The following is a 17,313-nucleotide window of genomic DNA, read 5'->3' as shown; positions in this document are numbered from 1 at the left end:
CCGACGTCCCCGTTCATGGCTAGGTGTGGACCTGAGCACTCGTAGAGGAACAGTGCGGGTTTAGTCCCTCGTCTTGACTTTGGGGGCGGCAATGCCAGCAGGCTGCCCAGCGCTGGCATCTCAGATACCAGTGTTTGTCTGCTGGGGTCTGGGGCCTGAGGCCAGCCTGGCAGGCCTGCCCAGCGCCACTGGGACACTTGCAGAAATGTAACCACTCCATGTGCAAGGAGACCCAGGAGACCTGCCACCCCCAGGAAACCTGCCACCCCCAGGCAGGGAGGGAGGGCAGTGTGCTTGTTCTGGGTCTGAAGGGTAGAGACGCCGCAGCAGGCCCTGGCTGTGTCCCCCAGCACCCCAGCCCCTCCCTGTGGATCCCATCGTCCAGGGCCTCCCCGTGGCCACCCTCTGGTCTCCTTTGGGGTCACGGCTCTGCCTGCAGCCTGGAGCCCAGGCCTTGGATCAGTGCTGGCATCGCTCTCCTCCCAGCCAAGCACCGGCTGCTGAGAAAAACAAGACTGCCACCTGGACATCACAGTCCCAGGTGGGTGACAAAGGTCCTGGGAGGGGCTCACACACAGGCCACCTGGAAAAAGCTCTGCGTTGGACACAGCTGAGCACAGTGGGCACCCTGGTGAGTGCCCCACGCCCTGCCCTCACCCTCTTGTCTCAGGCTGTGGTCAAGGCCAGCCAGCCTCACAGTGGCCTTGCCATGGAGGGGACGCTCTGACCCCTCTGACCAGGCTGAGATTCTTGGGCTGCTGGTCAGCTGCTAACTGGGGAGGCCCCAGGTCACATGGAACCTGGAGCTGCAGTGACTTGGGGACTTGGAGGAGGCTCCTTGCCCTCCTCCATCGGGGGCGGGGCTGGCCACTGGCACTCAGGGCTCTCCTGCCCTCAGGCACCCATGCCTTTCCTGCAGGACGGGGCTGACCCTCTGCTGGCTCAGGAGGAAGCACAGAGACGTGCTCCAGTGGCATTTCCGACTTGGATGAAAGCAGGAAAGAGCTGAAGCGTCTGGGGAGCCTCCAGGAGGTGACCTCGGGCTGAAAGTGCCAATATGCAACAGCCTGCTCCCCCGGACCTGAGCCAAGGGGCTGCTCTGAGCAGGGCAGGGTGGGCCTGGAGGGGAGCCAGGGACCCAAGAGACTTCCGAGGGCCCCAGGAGCCAGGAAGCAGCACCCTGGCTCTGCAAACGTTACATCACAAAGGGCGGCGCTGCGGTTCCCTGCTTTGACTCCTCTGCCAAGAGTGAAACAGCACAGCCTCGAGGTGTTTTAGAAGCTTGTTTTGAAAAATGTAGGCATGTCTTTTATTTCCTGGCAGCTTTCTGGGCAATTAGGATTCCTCCCACAGGCACAGTGGGGGCTGTGGGCCGGGGGATGGGCCAGGGGATGGGCAGGGCCTCTGGGGCTGAAGGGGATGATCTCCTGCTGAGCGGCCTCACGCCAGCCCTGAAGGGAAGGAGGCTGGCCCCTGGCCCAGCCACCGAGGGCAATATTGGGCTGGGCCTCTGGGGAAACACACGTGGGACAGAAGCAGTCACCCGAGGGGGTGTTCCAGTGGGAGGGAAGAGAGCTACCACCAGGGAGAGCCAGGGTGACTTCCTGGAGGAGGGGACATCTGAGCTGCATTCAGCACCCGGACAGGGGAGGGGTAAGGGAGGGGTTCCCAGGACAGTGTTGATGCCATGTCCTCTCTCTCCTGCAGACTGAGGTCCTGGGTCTCCCTGTGGCTTCCCTGTCCCCATGGGGCCATGCCCCCAGTCCCCGTGCCCCTTCTCATGCCCTGTCCCTCTTGCTGTCCTCACAGCCTCTCCCTCTCCACCAGCCCCTCTGCTTCCTTGTGTTGACAGCAGCTCCTGCCTCCCGCTCCTTGCCTCACTTGCTCCCCACCTTGGCCAGGTGCTCCGCCAGTCCCTATGGTCAGCAGGGCCACAGCCCAATCCCCCAGAGGCCCCAGGGCATGCCTGGCCTGGGGGCAGTGGCCCCACACTGTCTGGGTGTCCACACCTGCCCTTTCCATCCATCGCCAGCCTGGGCCGCTGCCTCCTGGCCTCTTGAGATCTTGCTGCCTTCAGCCTGTCCACACCTCAGAGGGAAGGGCCTCCTCGCAGTCACCCTGCATCTCTGCAGTGGCCACTGGGCCACTGTCACCTCCAGCCACCACCATCAGAGATGTAATCTCGAGATGCAAGCCTGGTCTGTCCCCCACTCCCCACATACCTGAAAGTCTTACTCATGGGGACCCGTCACTCCTCCAGGACCCAAGCCCCATCCCCACGTCCTACCCCCAGTGAACCTCCAAGGCTGCCTTGCCTGCTCCACTTTGCCACCTCCAACCCACTCCAGAGCTGATGGCAGGAAATGTTTGCTGAAAGATGGGTTCAAGGGCCCAAGAGGCCGTGCCTGACCCTTGACAAGCTCCTGGACAAGCTCAGAGGACAGTGTGATCCTGGGCTGCCCTCCTGTGTGGAGGCATTGGGGTCAGGGGCCTGGGCTGGCCACAGTCCTGCTCCCACTTGGTGCTCCCTGACTGGCCCGCAGAGCCGAGAGGCGACTTCAGCATGTGCTGAGCCCCGGGCACCACGGGAGCAGGGCAGGGGCTGCACACAGCGGTATCTAATAACTGACACCTGCTGGCTGAATGAATGACTTGCCCTGCTTTGCAAAGAACCAGAGAATGGATGCCAAGGCACCTAGGTGTTGAGGCTGGTCCCCGTAGATGACGAATGGGGTGTCCCACCCGCCTGGTCCCAGACAGGCAGCAGTGTGACCAGGCCCAACCCTTCCAGCCTGTCCTGCCCTTGGATCTGCCCAGAGCCCCCACCCCCACCACCAGTCACAACACCAGGACACCTGTCTGGCCTAGAAGCCCACGGGCAGAAGGAGTGCAAGGAGTGCTATCGGCTGGGACCCTGTGGGGGCAGCTTGTCCCGGCCACCCCTTCATGGTAAATGGGAGGCAGGAGGAGACTGGAGCCTGCAGAGTAGGTTAGGTTAGGAGTGCCCTGGGTCACCATGAGCAGCCCTTGGAGGGAGGGGCCGTGCCTCCCAGGTGGGGCTCTGAGCCAGCCCCAGGAGCCCCTGGTCATGGCACTGACTCTGTTCCCCCACTTGGGATCTGCCCTGGGTGGTCTGCATTCCTGCCACGCCCCCAGGTGGCCCTGGAGCAGCACAGAAGCCTGTTTTGGAGACACACATGGTCCGGACCTGTCAGAACTGGGGAGCTGCCACCTCCGGGCTGCGCTCAGTGAGTCAGGTGGTACGGCCGCCTTCACCCACGGCAGGGTGTAACTGCAAATGCCCTTCTGGGCAGTGGCGGACAGAAGGGAAGTGCCCTGAAAAGCTCCCTGCCTTGGACCCAGTGAGTCCACGTGGGGCAGTTCATTGCAAGGGAGGGAAACAGAGGGAGGCCTGCACGAAGGCCCGTGTAGGACAGACGCACATCGACTCAGGAGACTGAGACACCACAAAGGCCCGTGTAGGACAGACGCACATCGATTCAGGAGACTGAAACACCACAGAGCCAATAACTATCGACTGGTTAAACCAATCACAGTGTAGCCATAGAAAGGAATCTTGTATTGTCATGAAAAAGCATGCTTTCACAGAAAAGTTAGGGCATGGGTAAATGCTCGTCGTGTAACATTGAAAGAAATATGGAAAATAGAGACCCATATGAGATGGTAACCCGAAGTCTGTCTTGTAAAACCCTACCCTTGAAAACAAATAAGGAAGAACTTCACCAAAATGTTAAAAGCACTTATTTTTGGATGATGGAATTACGGATGTATCATCCCAATGATCAGAAGATGAACAATAATTATTTACTGAGCAGCTTAGGAGCTAGCACTGTTCTGGAAGCTTGACAGCACGGCGAACAAAACAGACAAAAATAAATATATTTAATACTAAAAAAAGATGCATTGTTGCTCTTCTGTCTCCTTAAATCAGAGCAAGGGCACAATCAAGGTTTTGGACTGAAGGAACGAACAAATGAAGTAGTGAGTAAGTCAACAGTGAATGAATGCACCAAGTTTCTGTGGGGAGCTGCCTGGGAGAATGTGGTTTGGCCAGCTGGCCACTTCTCTGCCAAGAAGCTCTAGCTTCACCTTATCACCGAAAACTCAGGAGGATATGAGAATAAGCTGTAGACCTCATGACCCTCTGCCTCTAAACAAGGAGTATTTCCCATCAACAAGGATATTCTCTCATGTAAGCATACACAGTCACCCACAGCAGGAAATTTAACATTGATGCAAAGCTATCAATACTGTTTTCCCCTCATTTGTATGTTTCATCATTTATTTACTTATATCAGTGTGAAGCCATGGATTTCTCCTTTGTTTAATAGATTAGAATCTGTTACTATCATTATTTGTTTTAATGCTCCAATTGTCCCAAACACTGACAGTGGGAGCCCCTTCTGGAGGGCCTCAGTGTCCTTTTGATCCATCTCCATCCTTCTCCTTGTGCTTCCTCACTTTATGGCACAACAAGATGTTCCAGGCTCATCTTGCACTTCTCTTGCCACGACCCTAGGATCTCCAAGGCACCCTGGTTCTTTTTAGTAGAGACTGGTGTTTAGCAGCCAAGATCTGAGCATGGAAGTGCCCTTTGCTATTGAGGTATTATTGCTTCCATTTCTCTCAGTGGACAGAGCTAGGAACTGTGGATGTAGGTAGACGCACTGATGTATATACCCGTGTCTACACCCATCTGTCATAATACATACACGGAAATACATGCTATGAGGTTATACTGATATGCTGAAGTCAAATCTAACACAAAGCCACAGGTTTCATTTGATGTTTCCTCCTTTCCATATCTGCAACTCCTATCTTCAAGAGAAGCTCACACCATTCTCAATCTATTTACTCATTGGCTCAACAGCCTCAACATTTCCAACCCATACCACTGTGGAAAACAATGCTACACATGGAGTTTCATAATTGTTCACCATTCTTTTCACTTTTGTTCACAGATATATAGTCAAAGTATTGTATTAAAAAGTACATGCTGAAATTAGTAGACAGTAATTTTAAAGCAATTATTATAAAGATGAAAAATATGCTCAGGATAGAAAAGGAAACATCAACATAATGAGGGGAGAAATGAAAAATGCAGAAAAGATCCAAATACAACTTACATGAGTAAAAAGTGAAATAGATGAAACAAACATACTCTGAATAGGATGAATAGGTTAGACCATGTAGGAAAAAAGACCAGTGAATTTGAAAACATAACAATAGAAATATTCAAAATAAAGGACAGACAAAAAAGACTTTAAAAATAACAAAGCCTCATTCTCAATGAACTCTAGGACAATAGTAAGAAGTTTAATGTACATACAATTTGAGTCTTCAAAAGAGAGGAGAGAAAGGACAGAAAAAATATGTGAAGATGGCTGAGATTTTTTTCAAATTTCATGGAAACTATACACTTACAAATCATGAGTCTTAATGAAACCAAGCAGAAGAAATATTTTTAAAGCCCTACAACAATACACCTAATAACCAAATTGCTGAAAAGCAGTGATAAAAAGAATATCTTAAAAGGAATCAGAGAAAAAAGATGCATATGCAGAGGAACAAAGATGGGAACGACAGCAGACTTCTCATCAGAAACTATGCCAATCAGAAGACGACAGAGCAGCATCTTCAAAAAATTTAAAACACAAACAAAATCCAAAGTCAATCTGGAATTCTACACCCACCCAGCAGAGCTATCTTTCAAAAAATGAAAATAAAGAGATTTTCAGATTTTAAAAAAACAGAGATAATTTATGCCAGCAGGTCTACACTATAAGAAATATTAGAGGAAGTCCTTCAAGCAAAAGGAAAATGATATAAAAATGGAAATCTGGGCCAGGCATGGTGGCTAAGGTCTGTAATCCTAGCACTTTGGGAGACTGAGGTGGGCAGGTCACTTGAGGCCAGGAATTCCAGATCAGCCTAACCAACATGGTGAAAACTCGTCTCTACTAAAAATACAAAAATTAGCTGGGCATGGTGGTGGGCACCTGTAGTCCCAGGTACTCAGGAGGCTGAGGCAGGAGAATCATTTGAACCCGGGAGGCAGAGGTTGCAGTGAGCTGAGATCATGCCACTGCACTGTAGCCTGGATGACAAAGTAAGAATCTGTCTCAAAACAAAAACAAAAACAAAAACTAAACTAAACTAAAATTTAAAAAATAAAATTTTTTTTAAAAAAGAAATCTGGACCTACACAAAGAAATGAAGAAGACCGGAAATAGTAAATATGTGGGTAAATATAAAAGACTTTCTAATTTTTAATCTCTTTAAATGATAATTGACTGCTTTAAAGAAAAAAAAAACATTGGCCAGGCATGGAGGCCTGGCCAAGATGGTGAAACCCCGTCTCTACTAAAAATAAAAAAAACTAGCTGGGTGTGGTGGTGGGCGCTGAGGCAGAGAATTGCTTGAACCTGGGAGGCGGAGGTTGCAGTGAGCCGAGATCACGCCACTGCACTCCAACCTGGCGACAGAGTGAGACTCCATCTCAAAAAAACAAACAAACAAAAAGTTAACAGTGCATTATTGGGTTTATAACATGTGTAAAGTAATATATATGACAACAATAGCATGATGGCCAGAAGGGAAATGGATGTATGCTGTTATAAGGTTATTATATCATACTTGAAAGAGTATAATATTATTTGAAGGTAAAACTATGTTAAGTTAAAAATGTGTTTTAAATCTAGAATAATCACAAAAAAATTAAATCAGAGGTGTAGGTAATAAGCCAGTAGTATAGATAATATGAAATCATTTTTAAAAATCCAAAAGAAGAAACTATGGAGAACAGATGTAACAAATAGGAAGATGATAGGTTAAAATTCAACCATATTGATAATTACATTAAATGTAAATGGTCTAAAACACTATAATTGAAAGGAAGAGATTTGTCAGGCTGGATTAAAAAAAATCAATACTACACTTCTTTTTTTTAGCATTTACAAGAAAGAGGATCAAGGCCACAGTCATTAAGGTGTGGTAAGGGTTTTGCTGAAGATTTCACAGGAAGCCAGAAGAAGCCACAACAAATGCTCAGACTGCAGTTTTATCAGTGTTGTGCCCACGACCTACACACATCTCCTTTCTTCATGGCTCCCCTGTTGGGATGTGGGGATCATTTTGTGCCTCAAGCAGAGGCCAGCCTCACCCTCAGGCTCATCCCCACTCCAGGATCTTCCCCTCCAGACATGCATCAGCCTCTCTCCTTCCTCACATAGGACAGCCTGGCCCTGTCCAGCCCAGGGGCTTCCAGCCCTATTCCAGCTCACTCAGCCAAGAAAGGGCTCATCAGAAACCAGAGATGTTAGAAGGCAGAGGGCAGTATAAATGATAACCAACGTTTTTTCGGTCACCTTTACAAATTGCTGCTCCTGTGTGCAGCCTTATGGCTTCTCATGGCCCATCACACACAGAAGTGTCACAGACAACACTTCATGTCAGTATCACACAAACTGACCTGTCTTCCCTATGAGCCTCTTCTCTAAGCAGGTCACCTGAAGAGGTGGGGCAGTGCAGACAGAGACTTTCCTTATGGGGCCCAGCATGCAGCCAGGACCCCCTACCACACTACCATGTTCCAACAGCTGTGCCTGTGCCATGGGTCAGGCCAGTCCTGGGAGGGAGCCGGCCGTGGGCTGAGGCTGAAGTGTGCAGGTCCTGCATCTCTGTGTGGAAAAGCTGACTCCCAGGCTAAGACTCACCCTGTCAGGGAAGGTGGGACTGCTTCTGCTTTGGGGAACACATGGTGCAGAAATGTGCTGGTGGCCACCACCATGAGCCCACCATGTGGATGTGGCACAGGAGGACTCACTGCTCAGGGTGCAGGCATCTTGCTGCATGCATCCTCTGGCCTCAGCAGGGGTGGAAGAGAGAGTCCTTCGCTGGGGCACCACCATCACTGCAGCCCCAGGCTGTCGTCTGAGGCCTATTCTGAGCCCACCACCAGAATGGTGGCATGAGGATGGATGTGGTCCCTGCCTTCATGGGGTGCACAACCCAACACCTCCCAAACAAGAAAACTAAGGAGCAACCCAGGTGAGGTCAGAACCAACAAGCTGCAGTGAGCACAGAGGGCGGGGCTGGGGGATTGCCTGAGCCGGGGGGCCCGGGTGAGGGCGGAGAGGGGCAGGGAAGTGTAGCAGGGATTCTAGCAAGGAGAGACAGGATCCCACTGGTGTTTTGTACGGCTCCCTTGGCCACTCTGCACAGAGGAGGGCAGGCTGGAGGGAAAGGCCAGGAGCTGGAGGTCGGCAGGGGGGCGCCGCAGGTGTCCAGGCAAGTGGGGATGGAGCTTGCGTCGGGAAGGTGACAGCTGGGAAGTGGTCCAAGTAGAGACGCAGGCGGAGCTGCTGCTGCTGCTGTGGAGGGTGAGGGAGACGAGGGAGGCATTGGGGAGGCTCTCAGGGGTTCACTCAGGGAGATGGTTGGGGGCCAGGGAGGAAGCAGGACTTCTGTTTGGGTCCCACTGAGTTTGGGGTGGCACAGTAAGAGGCAGCTGGACGCAGGAGTCTGAAGGCCCCTGAATCTGCATTCTGAGCCTCGGTTTCCTCATCTGCACTGGGCGTGACTGTCCTGCTCCATCCTCTCAGGGGCTGCCTGTGAGGTCCAGGCAGATCACAGCTGTCCTGGGCTCATGGCCTTGACCTGGAGTCATCAGGCTCTTTCACTCCAGCATCCTCCTTGACTCCAGCCCCATTCCACTTCCCCAGGATCCCCTTCCATCTGCTTCCGCCACACCCAGGCAGCAGCAAGAAAGGAGTGCTGATGAGGGGCAGGACCACCTTGGCCAAGCCCACAGCAGGGGGTGGGCCAGCCCTGGAACCTCAGTGAATAGGGCAGCCAAGAGGAAGCCCAGGACCCTCCTCCCAGCCAAGGGGCTCCTGCATTTGCTGGGGTGTTTCATGAGCTCAGAAAAGAGCAGAGATGGCAGTGATTTCTCCCCACATGTCTGCTCCCAGATCCGCTCATGCGCAGGCCTCGGTCCCACTGAGACAGTCCCTGTGGGTCAGGGTGGATTTTCCAGATGGCTTGGAGCTGGCGACCACACAATCGTGACAGTGATGGGGTGGGTCACAGGTATGACCTGATGGGGGAGCTTCACCACACAGATGGGGAGACAGAGGCTCAGGGAGGAAATGACCAGGCAAAGGTCACAGGCTGTATGTGAACTCCCACACCACAGCAGCTGCCCTGGGCTCTGTGTTCTGGGAGGGGTAGGGCCGGGACTGTGCTGGGATGGTAATGTTGTGCAGAGCCAGCAGAGTTGGGGTGTGGCACCAAGCCTCAGGGCACAGAGTGGGGGTTTGGCCAGCACCAGCGAGGGTCAGTCTGACTGTCCACATTCCTCCTTCTTGCCTGTGGGCTCTGCAGGGCATCACCCACTCTTGACCCTCAAACCCTCCCTGCCTCTGCTCAGGGCTCTGTCGGGGGTCCTGATGCCAGAGAAACTGAGATCCTCCCATGGCCCAAAGACCATGCCGTGGATGGGGGCAGCGCTTGGAGCCAGGGGCTTCAGTGAGGGGGCACCAGGAAGATTTCCTCTCTCATTCCCTGCACCTGCCCCTAGGAAACCACTCCACTTGCACAGGCCCCACGAAGTGCGGCAAGCTCCGTCTTAATGCAGACACTGGCAGTTCCTGCAAGGCAGGATAGTGGCAGCGTGCCACACTCCTCAGCGCGCCACACTCCTCAGCGCGCCACACTCCTTGGCTGCATTATCTTTGTCTGTGTGTAGAACCTTAGCAATAAAATGCACTTTCAACACTTTTCAGAGCCTTATGACTTACCACACACATACAGCTACTATGACATGAGAAAGAAGCAGAACGATGGGTCCCTTCTGGAAAGGGAGCCACTCCATGTGTGGCAGAGATGTCTTGCTAGGGCCGTAATCCATGCGCTATTTCTGATGAAGACAGAAGAAGCACCCATCTCATGCAAGAGCACTTCTAATTTCTACCTGTGACTTGCGGGCAGTGTCAGAGGGAGGCACATTCATTCATTCAGACAACAAGCCTACTCTTGGTCAAGCCACGGGCTGGGGGCGGAGGAGTGCAGAGGTCACTGCAGTGGGATGCGGGCTGGAAGGTCCTGGCTGGGCCTGACACGGGAGTCTGAGTCCAGGGCCAGCAGACACGAGGCCCCTACAGACTGGAGCTGGACAAGGGCCAGGGCCAGGGGCCTCAGAAGAGGGTCCGCTCGGCCTGGGTGGGCACGGGAGGCCCCAGGCAGGTCCACTTCCTTCAGAACAAATACCTCCCTTCTTTCCAACTGGCTTCAACCCTAACCTGCTGCCAAGCACCCCTTTCTCTCTCCCTCCTTGACCACAGAGCCCTCACAGTTACTTCAGGCAAGGTGTCCTGGGCAACGCACCCTCAAGAATCCCGCTAAGCAAACAGAAAGGTGAAGTGTGTCCACATCAGCAAATGTTTTTCAAATAATATCTTTGTTTCACGAAAAAGCTCTGATGGAGATAAATGTTTTGTTAGCAGCCAGAAGGTTCATTTCTGACGAAACCCTTGTTTTCCTAGCAGATCTTCCCACGTTAGAGCTGTTTCCCCCAGTTGCTCTGGCAAGGGCAGATGTTTTTGGTGAGGCTGTTAAGTGGGTTAACCATTTTAATAATATTTTCACCTGTGACTGTGAGTGGGAAAGCTGAGCCTGGCCCAAATGCTTAAGGAGCCTCGAGTTCTGTTCGGATGGTGCCAATGTGAGTGTCCCATACCTCAAGTGGACAGGCCTCCTCCAGCTCGGGCCAACGCTGAGCACCATTCTGTCCTACCCACTTCGTACTTCCAGGAGTCAGTCCTGTTCCTCTGTCCAAGTCCTGGTCCAGAGGGACTTTCAGGGGGTAGCACCGACAGCATGGCTGCCCCTCCCACCACAGTCAGGTCACCCAGTGCTGCCACCGAGGTGGGGAGGCCTTCCTGAGCAGGTGGGGAAAACGCAGTGGGCGCTGTGGATGGTGTTGGCAGTTGTGGGGTGGTAGGTGCACTAGAGGGCATATGGTGGAGGAGGCCCTGTGGATGGAGGTGGGGAGGGATGATGACAACCATGCAGAGGATGTGGATGGTGACGACAGGAAGCTGGGGACCATGGGGAAGGTGGTGGTGGAGGCAGTGCTGCTGGTGGTGGGGTTGAAGGAAGTGGTGTTGATGGTGGAGTTGGCAGTACAGGTGGTGTTACTCCGGGCAGCACAGATGGCAGAGGCAATGTGGCTGGCAGTGGGTTGAGGCTGGAGGTGGGCGAGGGTGTGGGAGGTCTGATGGTGGAGGTGGCAGTGGTGATGGAGCTGGAGGGGACTCTACTTGAGGCTGGCCCAGCAGTTTTCTAGATATGATCTGGGGTGTTTCGGGGAGCCACCAGGTACCAGTGCACCGTGGCCTACTCCGGGCGAGTGCTCCATGCAGTTACCAGGTGCATTTCATTCCCTGGGCTGCCGTAAGGGCTTGGCCTATGGTCACACTCTGGGAGACATGCAGACAGAACTGGCACTCGGGCCTGTTCCTTCAGCTGAGCTGAGCTTGCTGTCATGAGTCCCTGGCCCCAGGAGTCCCACTGGGAGTCCTGTTTGGAGAGTCTGAGCCTGAGCGGCCAGTCCCCGGACTGCGGAGAGGAGGGCAGGGAGGGGCAAGCCTGTTGCTAGCCTGCCTAGGAGGGTCTGCGAAGAAGCAGGCCTTGCCCTGAGCGCCTGGGCAAGGGGTCCAGCCTCCTGGCTCTGGGCCGCACTGGCGTCCACGGGGGGCGGGGCTGAAATGGCCCAAGGAGGGGCTGCAACCTTCGCAGGCCAGGCGCCCCACCTGGGAAACTGAGGCCCGGGAAGCCCGTGCCCACGGCCACATTGCCATGTGTTGAAAACCAGGGCAGTACCAGGGCCCTCTGCTCTCCCCTGGGAATCAGGCGCCGGGAGGACGCGCTCGGCAGGGGCCGGGGCGCCGCGCTCCACTCGCCCCCGCCTCGGTGCCCGGCGGCTGCCGCCCCCGCCCCGCCCGCGCGCCTCTCCCGCGGGCCGCTGTCCGGCCTTGGCCGCCGAGGAGGAAGCGCTGTCCTCATTCCACCTCGGGCCGCCCCGGTGCCAAGTGGCTGGCGGCGGCGGCGGGAGTCCGGGCCCGGCGGGCAGCGGCCGGGGCGCAGCGCCCTCCCCTCCCGGGCGCCCCGCGAGCCCGGGAGTTACTCACGTAGAGTCCGGAGTGCTCGGCACCGAAGAACGGGAAGGGCACCGAGAGCGGCCGCAACCCCGAGCCGCCGTCGTCCTGCTTGGGGGTGACGGCGTCGCCGCGCTCGGTGCCGAACGGGTAGAAGTCGGCGAGGGCCACCGCGCCGCGCACCCCGCGCGCCCCAAGCCCCAGGGCCGCGGCCACCAGCAGCGCCCAGGCGACGCCGTGCCGCATCGCGGGGGTGTGCGGGCGGGACGGGGCGCGGGCGGAGCAGGGCGCTGGGGGACTAGGCTGCGCGCGGGGGTGGCCGGCAGGGCCAGGCGGGGTGCGGGGAGCGCGGGCGCGCCCGCTGGCCGCGCCGTCGGGGGCTCAGCGTCCCGCGCCCGTTCGGCCGGGCGGCGCTCTCGCCGCAGCTCCGCAGAGGAAAGCGCCGGGCGGGACCGCGTTCGGGGCCAGCCCCGCCCCTGGGGCCACGATTTAAATATCCAGCCCGGCGGTCACTCGGGGGGGCGGGGACATGCAAATCAGGCGTCTCTTAAAGCGCCAGGCCCCGTGGGAGGGCGCGGGCGCGCGGGGAGTTCAGTCCCCTGGCGTGGGCACAGGCAAGGTGAGGGCTTTGTGGGCGCGCGCCCTGTGGTGGGGCCATGCTCTGTCCCGGGTCCCTACCCTAGTGGAGGCTCCTGGGCCCTCAGAGCCGTCCTGGGACAGACCCGTGTCCCTAAGGCCTGAGACGCTGGGCCCGCCCTGAAGGCGTGTCATCACGCGGGGGGCGGGAGGGGCACCCTGGCCGGGCAGTGCCTGGATGAACCCGTTCCGTGCTGCCCCCTTCCCAGCCCTGAGCATGGGGACGCCAGGCTTCCAGCCACAGGGGCAGGCTACTCCCGGAGCCCAGTCCCTGCCTGGGTCTGTGTGAGGAAGAGCCCGGGCCGGAGACTTGGAGGCATGGAACAAAGTGTTTGCATCTGCGTGGCCACATCAGGAGAAATTCCTGGGAGGCTCAGGACCTCGGGGGCGACCCCTGGGTAAAGCAAACCCTCCGTGGGGAAGACTTACCCACTCAGGCCCTGGGGGCGAGCGCGCCCATGACACCGGCCTTGGCAGGTGGGGGCAGGACTCTGAGTCCCAGTATTTGAACTCAGGGTCCCTACCCTGTGGCCTGCCAGCCCTCCCCCCTGTCTCTTGGGTTGCTGGCCTGGGCATTGCTCTGTGCCTGTCTGTCCTTCCTCAGGGGCTCAGCCGGGACCACCTCTATGTCCCCAGGCCCATGGCAGGGTCTGATTCCTGGAACTCACCCGGCCCACCGTGGTCTCTTCTCTTAGATCCTGGTGTTGGGTGATGTTGGCTGCGTGCCACACTGGGGCTCCCAAAGATAAGAGTGCACCCCTCGAAGACAAGCAGGAAAGGCCGGGCTGATGGTAACTGCATCTACCACTGAGGTGCTGGGTGGTTTTTTGTTTGTCTTTGCGTTTGTATCTTCTGAAATGTCTCAAGTGAGCACGTGTTGTTTTTCAGTGAGAGCCAGGCACAGTCAATGTTATTTTTAAGAAGCAGTGGAGGGTTCTCTGCGTGTGACTGGGTGTTGCTGGTTCTCACAGATCCTGCACTTGGTGTTTTCATTCAGAGGTTCATGACCCTTTAGACTTGGTGTCAGGGCCAGGTGCAGAATTGTTAAGGAGGAGCTGACCCTGCACTGGCACGCCCCTGAGAGTGAGCACCTCCTGAAAGCTTGCCCCTGGCGCCTCTCCCACCCTGCATGGGGTGGCAATTCTGTCTGCAGAGAGGCAAACTGAGCCTGGGAGGGGAAGGGCTCTGTCCCGCAGTTAGCCCTTAGGTCACGGTCCCAGGTTTCAGAGCTCCAGGACAGCAGCACAGCCATGGTTCCAGGGCCAGGAAGGTCAAGGCCTCCTGTCTTTGGAGGAAGGCACCAGAGAGGGCGTGGAACTGTAGAATCCCTACTTGCGGCCGGCTCTCGGTGAGAGCCTGGCAAGGAAAGACACATCTCCATGCACATGTACACACGTCCACGCACACATGCATACTTATTCACACGCATGGAGGTAGCATATGCACATACATGGGGCCTCAAGAATATGCTTTAACCCCTTCCTCAGCCCAGCCCTGGCCTCGCTGGTCAGGGAGGGCTGCTCCCACCTCTCGCTGGCACAGGCCGTGGGGTCAGGACAAGGCTCCATGTAGCAGCCTTGGGAACAGAGCTGCCAGGCGTCACCGTGGCGGGAATCAGGGAGAACGCTTTTCTATTTCTTTTTTCTAGAAAAACCTGGCAGCCCTCTACCCTCTTTTCAGTGTATTTGGGGCCTGGCTGGAAGTCCCTTCCCGTGAGTTTGCGAAGGTGGGAGGTGGCAGTGCCAACCCCAGGGCAGGATTTCTCCACTGAAGAGGTGTTGTCATGGGGACGTGAGGCTTTGAGCCCCACTAGGGCTGGCCCACCTCCTGCCCTGTCCCTACTACCCATCCACTTCCCACCACATGCTCCTGTTCTGCTCTCAGAGCCCAGCCTGGGGTGCTGCCTCCCAGCCAGCTGCCCAGGCCAGGCGCCCTTCTCGCCACTGCTGACCTTCTCTTGAGCACACAAAACAGGGGCCTGGGTAACAACCCATTTCTGGGCTGGGTTTGGGTCAACTTGGGGGCAGGGCTGCCCAGGGCCCAGGGCACCTTGGGGCACACAGTGGCACTCAGTGGCTGCACTGAGTGGAGGCCTGTTTCTCCAGGTGGGTGGGCTGGTGGGCCTCACGGGGGTCGCCGAGCAGTGTTGGAAACGCTCAGGCCCGTCCTCGTCCCAGAGAGTCAGAGCTCATGGGCCTGGGGAGTGGCTGGCAGTGGGCCAGACCCTGGTCATGGCCCAGAGAGGCCACACTTCCTCGGGCCTGTACCCTGCTGACCAGCCTTGGCCTGCGCCCTGTGCAGATTTTCAGCCGGGCGTGGGGAGCTGGGGGTTAACACAAGGCCCCGCTGCTGCTGGGCATTACATTTCATTAAACACACACACACACACACACACACACACAACTCTGCAGGCAAAAAAGAGAAAAAAAATGCTTTTTTCAGGTGCTAAAAATATTATCAGGAAATACTTTTCAGCAATGTGCTGTTTTAGGCTCCCCTCTGGACTCAAGGGCGCCTTTGTCTCTGCCACAGAAAATCCACATTTATCAAAACCAAAATTGTTTTATCAAGCAGGCTCATGTTCTGTGGCCAGGAAACCTGAGCCTCCCCAACCGGCCTGTGACATTTTAATTTAGGGCCTGAGCGTGTGTGCAATTTAGATGGGGTGCCCCGGGAGCTGCCCTCAGGATGCCCCAGGACTCGGGGCTCCACGCAGGCCAAGGTGGGGGTGCCCTCCCCAACCTGCACCTGGTCGGCTGGGCCTGTTTGGTCCTCACAGGGTAGGGGTGGGAGATCCTGGGGGTTCAGGCCTGAGCTGCCAGGGGCAGGGGCTGGCTGGCTGTAGCCCACCCTAACTTTCTCTCCTTCACTCCCAGAAGTAGCAGGTGGAGTGCAGGTCCCCTGCCCCAGAAGCCCCGATCCCAAGTAAACCTCCACATGCTCCAGAATGAGGCCAGGAGGTCACAGGGACCAAGGGCCGCTCCACCTGCTCACCTGGTGCTGGTTGGGGTCTTGGTGCAGTTGGCCCCTGAGGGAGTGTGGGGGCCACGCAGCCTGCCCTGTACCTCCTCTTCTCATGCACACAGAGCCGCACACACATTGACTCCCATGATGGGACTTCTGTGGTTGATCTTAGGGAAACGATGGGACCGGGATTCAACACTTCCTTCCCAGGATGTTCACTGCTGCGCGGGCTCAGGCATCGGCTCTCCCTGTTCTGGGGGTGACGAGACCCTGCCTCCCGTTGGGAGCCTTGTCCATCTCCTGAGTGCCCAAGACAGGACAGAGCCCCATTCTCTGTGGGCTCCAGGATGGCAGGGATAGCCAGCAGTGGAGGGACACTCAGGCCCAGGGTCCTCCGATGCCCCGGAACTTCTGCAGCAAAAAAAACCATGCTCTGAGACGTTTTTAGTGATTCGGGAAACTCTTAACGGTATTGTGTCAAGCAAAAGTTTTAAAAAATAGTACTCTCAGTAGCATCCACGCTATGGCCTCAACCATCCTAAGCACATGTGTGCTAGAAAAAGGGAGAGCTGGGTGTCACCTCGGGGCTCTGCAGGTCACAGATTATGGTGGTGGTTACATTCTCCTTTCTATGTTTCCCTGCTAACATTTTTTGCAATTAATTTGAAAAGTATGAATGCTTTGGAAGCCCAGATAAACAATGCCCTTGGTTCCAGCTGGCTGGCTTCCTGCCCCGGCTTCAGCCAATCAAAGCTTGTGCTTCCCTCAACCTGGGGTGCTTCAGAGGGCTGGCCTGTCGTTGGGTGCCGCCGTCTGTGTTCAACGTGGCCCCTCCTCCAGTGCTCCCTCCCCAGGGGGCCTTCCTCTCCCATTTGTCCCCTCCCTGTGTTGGTCTGCAACCCCATCCTTGGGTGCCTGCAAAGGGTGCTGACCCCGGACCCAGGCACCTGAGGGCCTGTCAGAGTATCGGAGCTTCCTGGCCAGAGGCCGGATGGGACCCTCCAACAGCCCCTGCGTGCCCCACATTCCTCGGCGAGCCTCAAGGGTGGCAGGAATCCGAAGGGATTTTGTGTTCTGTCTCAGACAGGAGCTGGGCCCCTGCCTGCATCCCTGCCTTGTGTGGGGGAGGGTCTCCTGGCTTTCAGAAACCCCAGGCACATTTATCGCCTCTGCCCACCGGAGAGGGCAGGCAGAGGAAGAGCCAGACCATGGAGGCCTCCCAGGCCGCAAGCGTATGTGTGGCTCCAGCTCCATGAGGTGGTTCTGGGGGTCCATCCCCTGCAGGGACAGGCCTGAGGGCCACCTCTGAGTTTTCACTGACACCCAGACTCTCTGTGGGCTCTAGAGGCAGACCCTGAGAGTCACCCTCTCCTTGGGAACACCACGGATCTGCGCCGCCTCCACCAGGCTGGCCTCAGGGGCTGCTACCTCGAGCACCCTGGCCCTGCTGGACCGTGGCTGGGGATGGCAGCAGGGAGATGGACATGGCACTCCCAGAGCCGTGGGTGCTGCAGGTGACAGTGCCTCCACCGTT

At 56.2% G+C, this 17,313-nt stretch overlaps 1 protein-coding gene across 5 annotated transcripts in view; it reads right to left on the bottom strand.

Annotated features, from left to right (window-relative positions):
* SNED1 (sushi, nidogen and EGF like domains 1) overlaps positions 1–12,618 on the bottom strand; it is a 102,335-nt gene extending 89,717 nt beyond the window's left edge. For 4 of the 5 annotated variants that reach the window (XM_024243748.3, XM_063713200.1, XM_063713202.1 and 1 more), the window contains exon 1: positions 12,213–12,616. In XM_024243748.3, coding sequence (XP_024099516.2) covers positions 12,213–12,425 — 213 coding nt within the window. In that variant the 5' untranslated portion in view covers positions 12,426–12,616. Of the gene's footprint in view, positions 1–12,212 lie in introns of all 5 variants that reach the window. The other variant, XM_054550132.2, reaches the window with a different exon arrangement.
* Positions 12,619–17,313: the final 4,695 nt, after the last annotated feature.

Source organism: Pongo abelii, chromosome 11, assembly GCF_028885655.2.
Source record: "Pongo abelii isolate AG06213 chromosome 11, NHGRI_mPonAbe1-v2.0_pri, whole genome shotgun sequence".
NCBI lineage: Eukaryota > Metazoa > Chordata > Mammalia > Primates > Hominidae > Pongo > Pongo abelii.
The sequence above is the reverse complement of the archived record's forward strand: the minus strand, read 5'-3'. Positions and strand labels throughout refer to the sequence as shown.